This window comes from Amblyomma mixtum, chromosome 3 (genome assembly GCF_055824585.1).
Source record: "Amblyomma mixtum isolate Tamu chromosome 3, ASM5582458v1, whole genome shotgun sequence".
NCBI lineage: Eukaryota > Metazoa > Arthropoda > Arachnida > Ixodida > Ixodidae > Amblyomma > Amblyomma mixtum.
This window is the reverse complement of record NC_143014.1, coordinates 22,254,933-22,269,185: the sequence shown is the minus strand read 5'-3', so window position 1 is coordinate 22,269,185 and position 14,253 is coordinate 22,254,933. Positions and strand designations below refer to the sequence as shown.

The 14,253-nt window shown below is 48.0% G+C and overlaps 1 protein-coding gene across 1 annotated transcript in view; it reads left to right on the top strand.

Moving 5' to 3' along the window:
* Positions 1–11,647, top strand: part of LOC149349417 (uncharacterized) — a 30,082-nt gene extending 18,435 nt beyond the window's left edge. Inside the window, exon 5 of the mRNA XM_089578346.1 lies at positions 3,580–11,647. Coding sequence (XP_089434472.1) covers positions 3,580–3,894 — 315 coding nt within the window. The 3' untranslated portion in view covers positions 3,895–11,647. The remainder of the gene's footprint in view (positions 1–3,579) is intronic.
* Positions 11,648–14,253: the final 2,606 nt, after the last annotated feature.

The window sequence follows — 14,253 nt, the reverse complement described above, 5'->3', positions numbered from 1 at the left end:
CAACTTTTGCAAACTTATAGTCCGACCAATTTATTTATTTTCATTTTATTTTTCTCTTTACCCGCAGCGCTATTTTGGTTTGACATTACAGTGGGGAAGGGGAATTATTACATAAGCAGAACAAAAAAGTTGGGGGTAAAAAGAACATAATGCAGGAAATACAATGCAGCATAATCTGAACCTAAGTAAGATTAAATATCACAGCAATGAGAAAAAAAGATTCGTTTCCAATTGTGGACACGACTTCTTGGGGCAACTTATTCCACTAATTTAGGGGTGTGCGAATATTCGAAATTTTCGAATATAATTCGAATATTATATTTTTACTATTCGTATTCGATTCAAAATCCAAGTATTCGTATTGTTTCGAATATTCGACCCGACGCGAATATTCGTACCCAGCCGAATATTCTACTGCGAGCACCGTCGTTCATATCGGTCCGCAAGTCCTATTGACAGAGACATAACAATATGGCGGCGCCCAGAGCAAATATGAAATAAAGATTTAACTATACGAAAGGGTTAGGACACAAGGGAGACACATCCACGACACTTGGAAGCGCGCTTCTAAGTGTCAAAGCTGTGCTTCTAAGTGTCGTGAATGTGTCTCCCTTGTGTCCTAACCCTTTCGCGCAGTTAAATCTTTATTTCAGAAATGAACCAACTAGCCCGGCAAATCATTTTGCCCAGAGCCAATTGAGAGGGCATTTTTGTGGCTGGAGAAGTTGCTTCAGCTAGAAGGGAACTAACTACTTCTGCCTGACCATGTGGAGCAGCCGGTTTTCCTTCACGGCAACCTTTTATGTTCCACTCCTCTAAGAATAATGTTCGAGACTTTGATACTTTTGGTGCATCCACACACATCTTTTGTGTTTATTTCATCACTCATAGTTGAACTGTGATGTTCTGGGATGTTCAAATAATGTTTTATAGTGGTTAAATACGTCTGTCCTTGAGTATTCGATATTCGATTCGATATTCGGAACCAAGTATTCGTATTCGATTCGTATTCGAAAAATTTGATATTCGCACACCCCTACATTAATTTATTGCTTTTTTGAAAAATGACTATTTTAATAGATCGGTCCTGCATTTTATTTCTTTTACTTTAAAAGTGTGGTCATTTCTTGCTGAAATGCAGTCAGATCGAAACAACAGCACCACTGTACACGCCTACTCTAGCGTCCGAGGTGAAGTCACGGGCTCCATTTTGTGGTGTAGAGCGTAGCTTCAGCAATGCAAAACAGAGCAATTGGCGACAAACCGATTAGATATGCTACCCAGCCTTTCGTCGTGCTATTATGTGCCACAAAATGGCCACCGTTGCATACACCCCATAGGCCTTACATCAGCAGTGTACAGGGCGTTTCACCTAAGAGTTTACACAATTTTTAAAAATAGGCTTTCTGAGTCAGAAGAGCGCTATTTTGGGCACAGCATTGTCAGCTGTGTATTACATAGGAAAACAGCTAAGGCGTGCTAACTGACAGGCTGGTTAACTAATACTGAATACTTAACTTTTCAACTATTACCGGTAGGCTCCTTAATTACTGTTAAGCGTGTAGCCCTCCATATATGATATCCATATCAACTTTTAGAATTTCGAAAACGCGGTTACCCTCGGCGCTGTGGCCTAACAAATTTTGGCTACATCGCGCCAAAATACATGCAATATCGGGAAGCTTGCAGGCAAAGCAACCCCTCCAGTGCACGCAACTCGTCGAAATAGCGAAAATTTGTTGGGCCATAGCAGCGAGGGTAATCACGTTTTATAAATCCTGAAAACTGATATATAGTTCAGTAAGGCATGTTGACGGGCTAGTTGGTTTTGCATCTTGAAACTTGGAAAAAACCACCTAGGCGCAAATAATTTCACAAGGACAAAAAGAGACGAGGAGACAACGGACAGGCGCCAACTTCCAACTGTTTATTGCTCGAAAAAACACATACATTTGTAGCCTCAGACAACGCCCACATTTACGCACCACGTGCCTTATCGCAGCCGTGACTTATCGCCTAGCACAAACATTATTGCACAGAAAATCGTACTCCGCCGAATACAACTTAACTGACGTGTCACTCACGCACAAGGCTGCCTTTTTCTTTATGTGAAAGGCTTCCAATAAAAGCCTCGCCTGCTTGACCTTGCTTTTGCCCATATCCTCGCCTTTTCCAGTCGAGGTGCACACTTGCACGTATTAACATGGCTCACCAAAGTGGCGTATTTATCTTCATTATTCCCTACCTTTTTGTCATGTTCCCCAAGGCGTTTGTTGATGCACCCCTGACCTGTGGAATGTTCTATATAGGGCAAACGGGGAGGTGCATCAACAAACGCCTTGGGGACATGACAAAAAGGTAGGGAATAGTCAAGATAAATACGCCACTTTGGTGAGCCATGTTAACACGGGCAAGTGTGCACCTCGACTGGAAAAGGCGAGTATTCTGGGCAAAAGCAAGGTCAAGCAGGCGAGGCTTTTATTGGAAGCCTTTCACATAAAGAAAAAGGCAGCCTTGTGCGTGAGTGACACGTCAGTTAAGTTGTATGCGGCGGAGTACGATTTTCTGTGCAATAATGTTTGTGCTAGGCGATAAGTCACGGCTGCAATAAGGCACGTGGTGTGTAAATGTGGGCGTTGCCTGAGGCTACAAATGTTTGTGTTTTTTCGATCAATAAACAGTTGGAAGTTGGCGCCTGTCCATTGTCTCCTCGTCTCTTTTTGTCCTTGTGAAATTGTTTGCGCCTAGGTTGTTTTTTCCAAGTTTCAAAAGCTAAAAACTGAAATGGTTATTACTTATTGTGAAACGGATATTACTTACTTAGAAGCATGGCAGCACCTGCCATCGGTGGGGCTTGTGAGACCCAGGTTGCCTTTCCCGAGCGACCAATCGTTAATTTAACTGCCACCTGCCACGGTGGACAGGTTGCGATGACGCCGCAAGGTCACGTGACCTAGGCGGCCCCCACCTGCCTACTAGGAGACCACTTGCCAGAGTAATGCTGGTGATTTTTTGCTCACAACTCCGACACCGGATTTTCTGGGCAAAGGTGCCTTTAATGCTGTCGCGTCAATAACGCCCCTTGGTCTATCTCACAAGCCCCACCAGTGGCAGCACCTGCCACCGCAGGGCAGTGGCTCACTACTTAACCGCTGCGCCAGCACGGTTACGAGGACTCCCAGGGATCTATGTATGTAATGTAGAGAATGACCTTCGGCATATATGGTAATTAACCCATTACGCTTTTGGCGTCATACCCTTAATGCGGAGCTCAAGTGTCCCCTCCAGTTCTTGCGCACTGGCGCCCCCCTATTCCCTATCTCCCTAACCTCTACGGTCCCCCTGCTCTCTAATGACTGTTGATGGGGAAACGAGGCCCTCGTTTCTCCACCTTTGTCTCCTTAATAATTGTTGCCTAGCTGGGAAATACAGGAAGGGGCTCTATGTATGGACAGTATTTTTCGCAGCCACGCAAGCCAGTCGCCTGAAATGCCCGTAATGTTTTCTTTAGCTCACACATAGCACTATCTTTTTGAAATGTCGGTGCCTTTCTCCAACACTTGAGCCATTCACGCGCAGGCATCGGAGGCTGCCGCGCCGACGCCTGCTGACCTGGTGCGCTCGGTGAGCAAGAAGGTGCGGCAGATGTACATCCGGCGCCGGCTGCTGTCCACGTACCGGGCGCTCGAGCGACTCACCCGAAGCGAGCTGGACCTGAGCACCGGCTCCTCGCTGCCGCGCGTGCAAGTCACCAGCGACGAGCTGGGCTTCCGCGCCAAGCGCACGCTGTCGCTCACCGTGCGCGACGTGCAGCGAGACCGCGGAAAGCCGCTCACCAAGTACGAGCGCAACATGATGATCTTCGACTGGCTGCAGAACCTCGACCAGTCCTAGTCGTCCACACATGTCGCGCCCCTCGCTTTGACTGTGCGAAACAGCCGGCGTCCTTTGCCTCGCATTTATCTGGAAACTAAGACAGGCTTTTCCCCCTATGCAGGATGTCCTGCCGCAACATGGCCGGGCTCATCCCGCGCACGGTGGCCGAACCGTTTGTGGGAAATAGAAGGGCAAGCAACCCGGCTGGATTCGGGAGAACGTCCTGTTTCGCATGTGCAAACAGTGCTGCGTCATCACGTGCATACTACCATCACTACTTTTGTATTCGCCGACACTAAATCCGTTCAGTATGTGTCTTTGCCCGGCACCATTACCGTATCAGCACAAGCCGCCATTTTTTGATTCTTGTCAACATGTCAAGTGCGCGTCATCAGGCACGACATTCCGGTTATCTTACACCTCCTCTGTCGTCCGCGCCAGGATCATGAAGTTGGGACAGCCTTATATGCGGGCAAAGCTGCTACAAAGGGAGTGCACCCGCATGTAGGTCTGCTGATCCAAAACCAACTGGGTGAAACACTTTGGCACTCCTGCTCTCTTCTATCCAAACGTGTCCGTTCGCACCGTGTTCCGATGGTTTCGAAATGAGCGTGTTCAGTGATACGCTTCATATCGTCCGAAAGCTGAACGGGATCAAAATTAGGCAGACAAGAAAGACAGCGCCGTCCTGTGCACCTGCCCCGCTACCAATCTATATTCCCTTCTAAAAGCTCCCACAACGACGCTAAGAATACCATTCTTGAAGAGTCCAAGGAGAGTATCTGTGGTCCGGTAATATTTTGTGCGGCGACAGGTTCAGCCACTAACGAGCAAAGCAAAGGCGAAATCATCGGCGTGGATTCCGTGAGAGGAGCCATGTCCGACCTCTCATTCGAGCACCGCGCGCATCCTGACAGGCCTGTAACGACGAGAACATGGTAGCGTCGTTTTCCTTGACGTGAAATGAGCGCTCAGGAGTCACTGCAGGACCAAACAACAAATTATGAGCTGCGACTAATGCCTAGTTTGTGGAAAGCACTGTACACGTCTCTCAGACCGCGCACTCCTCATGGTCTCGATATGGCGGTGCGTTTGTACGCGAGTGAAGGTTCCCATCCGCGCCTTCCACCTGCACTTCTGGGTGGCACGACGGCAGTTTTGCATTGAACGATAACACCACCGCTAGCAGTGCACATTCGGAGGAGAAGCGGCGTTCTTGGAACTGTAGCCGATTTTCCGGTCATATTTAGTGGTCAGCTAAGGAAGCAGTAAGTCACTACCACAGATGAGAAAACTGAACACTGAATGTTGCTTTGCGCACCGGATTTCTTGGCTAACACGCGAGCGCTGCTGTAACGGCCACACTGACGCACGCTCCAAACACAGCACAATAATAGATTGTGGCGAATACATGGAAGCGCACTTTAACGAGCTTTTGTTTGCATAGTGTTCCCGCGCTAGTATTTGATTATTGTGCCTTGTACACTACGGTCCACTGTTAAAGGGAACATGCGATCGCGTGGCCTCCGCGCTTCGCGGAGCGCTGCCGCCGAGAACTTGTGGGAACTGTCGGCACAAGACGCATGCGCAGTAAGCATGACGGCTGGTCATTCAACGCATGCGCCGCATGCCGCCTATTCTCGCCGCATCTAGGCAACAGGGCTTCGCGAAGCGCGGAGGCCACGCGATCGCATGTTCCCTTTAACAATGGACCGTACTGTACAGCATGTGATCCTGTCTCTGATATTAGGGGGTTATCCTGTAGGGAATGACAAACATATTGAAATGCTGCTGAAGAACTTCAGTATTGCAAATACCCGTAAAAATAAAAAAATATCGCTCAAAAAATCATCAACACCTATCTGTGGGAGGATCGCACGCTGCATCGATATTGGCATATGGAGTTATAATAACATTGTGTCTGTAAGCCTTTTTTTTTCTCGTTTATTTACAATGGGCACATACAAAAGAGGCGATCTGTGACTAGAACGCACAGTTTGAGAACAGATTAGTTGAAGCACAGCCACAACTAAATCAAAAATCTTCTTGTCTGTAACGCTTTGCATTCCACAATTCCTTTTACATCAGTTTTGTTTTGAGGCAGCGTTGGGTACAGTGCACTGGTTTACATCAGCGGTATCGCAATATTTCGTTGCCATTATCAGTCGACTTCTCTCTGTCCACAGACGTTAACGTTGTCACTTTCCATCGCTCGCGGCGCTGTCCTTAGTCTTCCTTCGACCTTTTTCATAAGCTTCCATATTTCGCCCCCCAGGTGAGCCTTGGCCCAAGCTTTGAATAGCTATTAATGGCGTTGATGTCGCGAACAAGTGCTTAACAGCAAAGCATTGATGACGCGGCATCAAATAAGCATTTGTTTGATACGGAGCACACGCCGATACGCGTTGCAAGTCTAACCTATCCTCTGTTATTCGCAGCTGAAATGAATGTGATAACATATCATTTCCACACTCGAAATCACTGAATGGAATTAAGACACAACACTCTGAATTCGTGCCCCACTCAGTCGCCGCTTCTTATCCTTGCTGCTCCTGTTTGTGGTTGTTGCACCGTTCCCGGATAGTTTCAGTGTATCGCTTACCGAGCCTCACTTTTCTGTAACATACGCTCAGGGTTATACACTGTAGAGGAGAAAAAGTGCCTTCGAAGTCAACACAGTCATATTTCTAACGATTTAATTTTATAAGGCTCAAAATTCCTGGAACGGTCGTATAGCAAAATCCAGCTGTTGATTTTTGAGTTGCAGATATGCAAGAGAAAGCTACGAGGCTCCTAACGCTCCTGGGAGGCGGTGCCTGTCGCACTTGCCCCTAAGTCTGGCCGGGACATTGTACTTTGAGCACCTATATTCGGCCCTCACCGAGGAGCGCCCAATACCTATTGGAAGTTCATGAACTCACTTTTCGCGGTTCCGCCTATACTCTTGTTACCCGCGGTTTCGAAGTCTTCGGCGTAGACGGGTGTCCGGCAGCCTCAAGTCTCCTGCGTGGCGATGGGCTGCGAGAGCAGCACAGTTTCCAAAGCGTAGCACTAATTGGGACTTGAGCCAAAGCACACCTGTCTGTGGCCGCACCACTGAACAGCCTCGTTTATTTCAAGGATCTTTTCAAAGCGCTGGTGAGGCACGCGTTTGCTGAGATGCCCGCCATCAGCAAAGCAGACTCGGAAAGGTGCTGGCTTGGTTGTACACGGAGGAGCGTAGTTTTCCCGGGCTGTCGGCAGAGCAGGCAGGACGCGCTCAAGTTTTCCTGGCTGCGATTTCTGCCTAGAAAAGTGATATGATTTGATTTATTGGGGTTTAACGTCCCAAAGCGACTCCGGCTGTGAGGGACGCCGTAGTGAAGGGCTCCAGAAATTTAGACCACCTGGGGTTCTTTAAAGTGCACTGACATTGCACAGTACACGGCCCTCTAGAATTTCGCCTGCACAGAAATTCGACCGCCGCGGCCGGAATCGAACCCGCTTCTTTCGGGTCAGCAGCCGAGCGCCGTAACGACTGAGCCAACGCGGCGGGGCGCCTAGAAAAGGGACACAAGTTAGCGGATGATTTGCCATCCCAGATGCACGGTATGGCAATGAACCTTGGAGTTGTTTCTAAATGATGCCATTTCACGAGCACTAGCGTTGACGCTGGGCCCGCGCGCACTACCGCGCATTTATTCAGAATGTGATCGCAAACCCCGTTACACATGATCAACGGACTCGAAGGCAGTGATCGCCACGTTGTTTTGGCTATTTCTGTATGGAGGGTAGCTAACAATTCCCGGGGCGGCACAACAGCTGAATGCTCTTATTTCTCTTTGCCGTAACAGACTGCGCCAGTTAGAGCTGCAGGAAAGTAGCGGAAATTTGCAGTGCTGGCTGATACAGCAGTGGCACAGCATAACCTGCGCCTGTGCACTTAGCCTGTTTTATGAAAGCCACTTTGTACAAGGAGGTGTAAAAAAGCAATATCTGAGCGCAAAACAGGAGCGAAGATTTCCCTCAATGTAGCGCTTAGGCACTTCGTACCTGTCTGTTTCGTTTTTGTTGTCTTCCAGTACAGCTAAGAAAGAGGGAGCTTGGCGGAAATGACGTTCGCGTTTGAACATTATTCTCTATTTATGTGCCCTTGTATCTTATAACTAGGTAAACTACTTGAGGCGGACCAGTGTTCCCTTCGTACAGTACGATTATACGATCATGCCAACGCCGGAAACCGCACCTGCAACGCGTAGTCGACAAGTGCAAGTGAAGCGAATGAGGCGTGTTCAGCCGTTGGGTATTTTCTGCTTGAAAAGTATTTCAAAACTAGTATGCGTGCTCTGCTTGTACGCAATGAAAGTTTTGACATGCGGAGTTTATACCACGGGTTGCGAGTGGTTTCTTTTTCAAATTTTTCAGATACTTTTTTTATGCGACCTCTGTTTTCTTTGGAATAATCAAGCAGTGCAGTCGTGTGAACGGTTCCAAAGCTCCGCTGCCTGCAGACGAAGCTCCAAACGAACTTCATATGGGACACCTTGCTCGCTCGTTTGTACTTTCTTTGGGCCCTTCTCGCGTCACAGTCGCAGCGCTGCTCTTGTAACACATGCGAACGTTCGTAAGAGGGGGACTCCACATGTTTCAACTTCCTGACTGGCTTTTCCATTATTTGATGGAATTGAAAGCCTGGAATGACCGGGCGCCCCCGACATATTCCCCACCAGGGTCCACGCGCTTCCGCCGTCGGTCGACTGGTCTGCCGTCGTATACAAGATTGAGAGCTGTTGTTCAGCCCCACCAACGTAACGGTCTTGCGCTACCGGACTTGTGAATGCTTCCCGATATCAAGAAGCATTTGAAAAGTGCCGCCTTTGCTAAAAGTAACCAGGCGACAACGGCAAAAATCGCGTTGGCGGCGGCGCTGCTGCTGCTGCTGCCCTATAGTCTGGTGCGAGGATAACCTGCGTGGCGTGAAGCTCTCGTCATCAGGGCGGTAGTAGTATGACGAGAAGTAAGGACAGGCTGGTTATTAAGGCGAAAGCCTTTAATGCCTCATCGTTGTCGACAGAAGTTTGTCAGCAGAAGGTTGCCAGCAGAGTTGTCACGCTTTTTCTAGCCAGACCAGAAAAAAAATCTTTATGCACGATGGGATTCAAACCACCATCCTTCCGTTCCGCAGCCGAGCGTGCTAATGCTACGCTACTTCCTGCCAACGCATATCTAGTTCTCCTTGTCTAGTACGCTGGAGAGTGTTTGCAGAAAGGCGTCGTATCAGACGGATGTCTCCAGTGTCTCCAGCATTTAAGATTCACAAACAATTGTGTACTTAATTAACATCTTAACCGCATATCAGCGACACAAGCAGCAACACAGCGCTAAAGGCTTTCGCCTCACCGTACTTTAGGCCAACAAAGTGCCCCCTGAATTTTTTTTTTTTGGCAGAGACAATACGTGCAGTTCGCTGAAACTGATGACACCACCGACGCTATCATGAGCCACCCTCATTCTTCCAGGACCTCATGCATAGACCAGTGGACTGATGGCAGGAGTGTACCGCCACTGGTAGGGATTATGTCTAGAAATGATATTCTCAGTGGGAAGAGGTAATTTCAAACTTTTACCTAAACGAAGTATCTTTCAGTTCCATCATTTATTAAAATAAGTCAGCGGCAAAACTTCTTGAAGACCCTTCGTGTATGTTTACCTCTAGGTCAACTTTTCAAGGTGCAAGTGCGTGCAAAACTGCACTGGCGCAATGTCTTGGTCACCCGAGAAGCCCCGTGCTTTTCTGGCCTGCGCAGCAGCCGCCGCCATGAGACTGAGGAGGAGCGCAAAGCGAGCGGGTCACTGACCGAAGAGGTCATTCGCTCGTCCTTGCCGATTCTGATGCACATGAGAGCACAGCTCTTCAATTCAATCACTTACGGAACTGTGAATCAAAATCCTGCTAGAACCCGCGTCCAATTTCTGGAGGTTAGCAGATTGTGGCGCCACATCCTGCTGTTGGCGGTGCCTTGCAATTGCCTTTCTTCCCCGCGTGTTTTGAAGAACTTTAGGCTGCAAGTGAAGTGATCCTCCGCAGACCTCCAAATTTTGGCCCAGTCAGAGCACCAGATTTCGGAGCCCACGTATCGATCACTGGCATGATCAATCAGCTCTGGTTGGGAACTCCCAGTTGCAGTCATTGAGAAGGTCACGACAGTTGCATGACAAGATATCTTTTTTTTTTTTTTTCCGCGAGGACCGAGCATTGGTGGTGCTGTTCCCAGTGAGCTAGGCGTCAAATCAATGGGCTCCCAGTGCCGCACTGGTTGCACAGAATGCGTTACAACTTCGCGCGTTCATGTCTTTTGATCGCTACGCTCGAATCAACGTACTCGCCGCAGGAAGGACGACATGGCGAGAGGGATCTCGTTGAAACCGCTGTACAAGCTGGCGGCAACGGAGCCAGCTGTTCGCACTTGAGAGTGGTGTCTTGTTTATGGCATCTTTGGTTGTGGCCGGCTATTTAGGGAGCGTCCCGTGGGCGAAATGCTCCGAGAACTCCGCAACAGCTTTGTTGTAATGGAGTGCGTCTCCGCCGCTTTTACTGACAACGAACCACGGCTCCCTGAGTCCAGCCTGAGCTGCAGCGCCGCCGCTTCTTGCTGTGTGGACACTGTACAAAATCAACAAGTTTGTCTGGTCACGCGTCGCATCATCGTTTGCGTCGAGACTACAACATGACATCACACGTGTTTGACACGAGCCCAAGCTGTGATCGCGAGTAGGTAGATGGCATGTTCCGTCCTGCTTGTATAGTACCGGGCTCGTTTTAATGCGTCCGCGCGCCACAGCTTGGGTATTCAACACTAGCCTAGCGTGAACGAGTTGCTCTTATGCGTTTGCCATCTTCCAACCATGTCTCACAAAAGGGTCGCGCCACTACAGCTTCTGTTATCTTGGGGTGCCGGACGCTGCACGGAAAATTATCGGCAAACGCAATCCGGTTTGACTAACTTGAAACTTTTTTTTTAACCAGCTGCAAGGCTGAGCTAACCGGCAAAGAGGACTTCAGAAAAACCTCCTGTAGTGTACACCTTATTAACCTACCTTATTACCTTATTAACAACGTGGGTTAGTAGCATTAGTTCCCTATCGGAAGCATGCTGAATGTGAAAAAAGTGCATTGATGGCTCGCTTCAGATGAAACTTTTGCTCCCAAAGATATTATGCCCGTGCTGTTGACGTCCATGTTATTGTGTTCATGTGCCGAAAAACAAATGTTTGTTGCACCATTGTTTACTGTTGTTTGTTTGCTAAAAGCATTAAGAAAGAAAGAAAACAGACACGGCAGGAGATTATCGTACCAGCACACATTGCTGTCTGGATAAGAATGAAACAATGGAAGAGCTGGTACAAATGAGTTTTGTGGGAATCAGCATGAAAATATGCGAAGAGAGACACATGATGAGTATTCAGAAAAACAAAAACTCAACGATAGTCCTGCGTATTTCTGTCTTGACGCCCTTTCGCGCTATTTCCCACAAAGCACAGGCTTGTTCTCTGAAATGAATGCGTTCATGCACAGTCGGAATCAACTTAAAGCAAGATTCAACGCTGTTGACGTCATGCTTGGAACCCCTTGAATGAATGATATGATTGAAGTGCTTGCATTTCCTCCTCGGGATCAAGTGTCCTGTAGCGTGACATGCACAAATGATGCGACATCGCGTGATCCCCACCCTGCCTCTTTCAACGTCTCGTCCCAGGAGAAATAAAGGCCATGTGCATGTTGTTAACGCGCCTCGTGCACACCACGTTGTCGGCTTCCTCTGGAGCTGCTCCAATGAAGGAGTCACGATGAGGACGGCCAGAGCACAGTACTCCCGTGGAGGTGAGCGCGTAGCTGCCGAACAGTGGATGCATGTAGCACGGCGCCGTCCTACAGGCGCACTTCAATTTGAGAAACCGGTCGTCCACTGCATAACGCAAACGCTGCATGCAATCTAGCAGCAGTAGCAACAGCAGCAGTAGCATGCACTATCATCTCAATCTGGTTCCACATAGGTTCCAGCTAGTAATTGGAACTTCAGTGAAACTATTAGAAAGTTATAAAATAAATTGAACCGGGTTTCACATGCAGAACTCAGTAAAATATGGGGAACTATGTTACAGTTAATAAGGTTTATGTGGAATACGCTTATCTGCAGTACCGCTGCGGCTATATTTTGCGGATTATTACGTTCAACCGCGTCCCGGGTACTGTCTGTTTGCGAGGGTTGAGCCTGCTGCAGGCCCTAAGAAACAGGCTGGCACCGACACCCAACGGGAACTCCCAACCACTTTTGTAACTTACCGTTCTCACATCGTGTCTGCAACGTTCTGGGCACTAATGATTCCGTACCGCTGGGCAGGGCTCAACTCATATACAACTCTATCCACGAAACGTCGCTTTCCAGTGTTAGATAATATCTAGATCAAATTAGTGTTGGCGGAGCCAGGGTTCCATCTCCATGGAACTTCTGACATGAATTAGCAGTGCCTACATGACAACATACCAGGTGTTTTAGCGAACACTTTCAAAAATTTTCTAAAATAGGCTTCTTGGGGTTAATATATGGCTTTTCGGCGTAGTGTTGGTAGACACGAGAAAACCGGTGTATCGGCTTAACTAGTAAGCTGGTTAACTAATTTTTATAATAAACTTTTTAAGTAGTAGAATTAGGCGCCTAGTTGCAATTACACATTTGTAGCCGGTCGTTAGTAATAGCCATATCAGTTTTTAAATTATTCGGCGAGGGCTGCATCGTACGAAAATACATGCGCTTTCGAAAGCATGCGGGCAAAGCAACCCCTCCAGTGCACGTAACTAGTCGAAAAAGCCAAATTTTGTCGAGCCACGGCGCCAAGGGCAATCGCATTTTAGAAATTGTAAAAACTGATATGGCTATTACTAACGACCGGCTGCAAATCTCTAATTACAGCTAGGCGCCTAACTTTACTATTTAAAAAGTTATTAAAACTTCGTTAACCAGCTTACTAGTTAGGACGATTCTCCTGTTCGCCAACACTGGCAATACTATGCCGCAGAAGCCATATTTTTACCCCAAAAAGCCTATGTTTGGAAATTTCTGAAAGTGTTCGGCTGAAACGCCTGGTATATGGTTCCCATTCTATACGGCGCTGACTGTGTATATAAACACTGGGAAGCCAGAAGATATACTCATGCTGCACTTAACCAACGGCTAAGAACTCCTCAACGGAGAAACGCAGTACGAGCTAAGTGTCACGAGTGAGTGGGAGGCAAAAAAACAAGCAGAGGAACAAAACTAAGACAGGCAGCAGACAAAGCCGCCGGGATTGGAGCGAAGCAGGCGGTGTGAAGTGCGTGCGCCTCTGCGCGGAAGCAATAATTGTTTCGAAAAAAAAAAAACACAAATGTCGAGGGGGCGTGGCTCCGGGGACCACAGGTGCACGCAATCCACGGCCGTGAAGGTGCAACGCATTCGCGAGGCGAGTATATGCCCACTCCGTGCGGCCGCCCCGTAGGGAGGGACTCGAGCTTTGATGCTCGTATACGCAACACTCACCGAGGCTGCCCTCCTAGGCGGACGCATTCCGGCCACAATTCGGACCGACGAGAAGTTTGGAGACCCTAGCGAGGTCACCTCTATCGACATCCCACATCGGCATCAGTAATGCGACAGTACCGACTGGACTGTTTTCATTCTCCTTCATTCGATCGCTGCATGGACTCAAAAGACCCTAAGACTATTTGTCATAATTCTAAAGGATTTGTCGTAATCGTAAAGGCGATAACAGTGACCGATGAATCTAACAAAGAAACGGCAAAGATGACACGTGGTGTAGAGGGCCAAAGTAACATGAAAGAATGGTTATGAGAAGGCGAAAACGGAATGAAAATACATTAAAAAGGTAAAATCCGGCAAAACACATGCGACATCATAAGATCTTCGGAAATGGCTGCTTGCATTGTTCACTCCAGTTAACATCATAAAAGGCGCCCGTACACGTGGTCCCAACTCAGGGGAGTCTTCTTAAAAACTCTTCCTCAGATTTGCCCAAAAAGACGAATGCATCGCTAACGCAATTCAAGCTATTTTTGTGATCAAATGAGCTTCCTTCAATTCACGGCCAACACGCTCACGTCTTTTGCCTAAGACAACTGTTCCCTCAAGAATAGGCCTGCACGGGTGTGTTCACAGCCCTTGCAATGAAGCGGTGGATTTGAAGCCGTTCTAGTCCCCATCGAGTGTTCATGTTCCCTCAACCTTTCATGAAACAACGTCCCGTTTGCCCATGATATGCCCTACCACATGTGAGGGGGATATGGTAAATAACCCCTTCATTACATGCCATAAGCCTGTTGGCATGTTTTGTTTCGCAGGT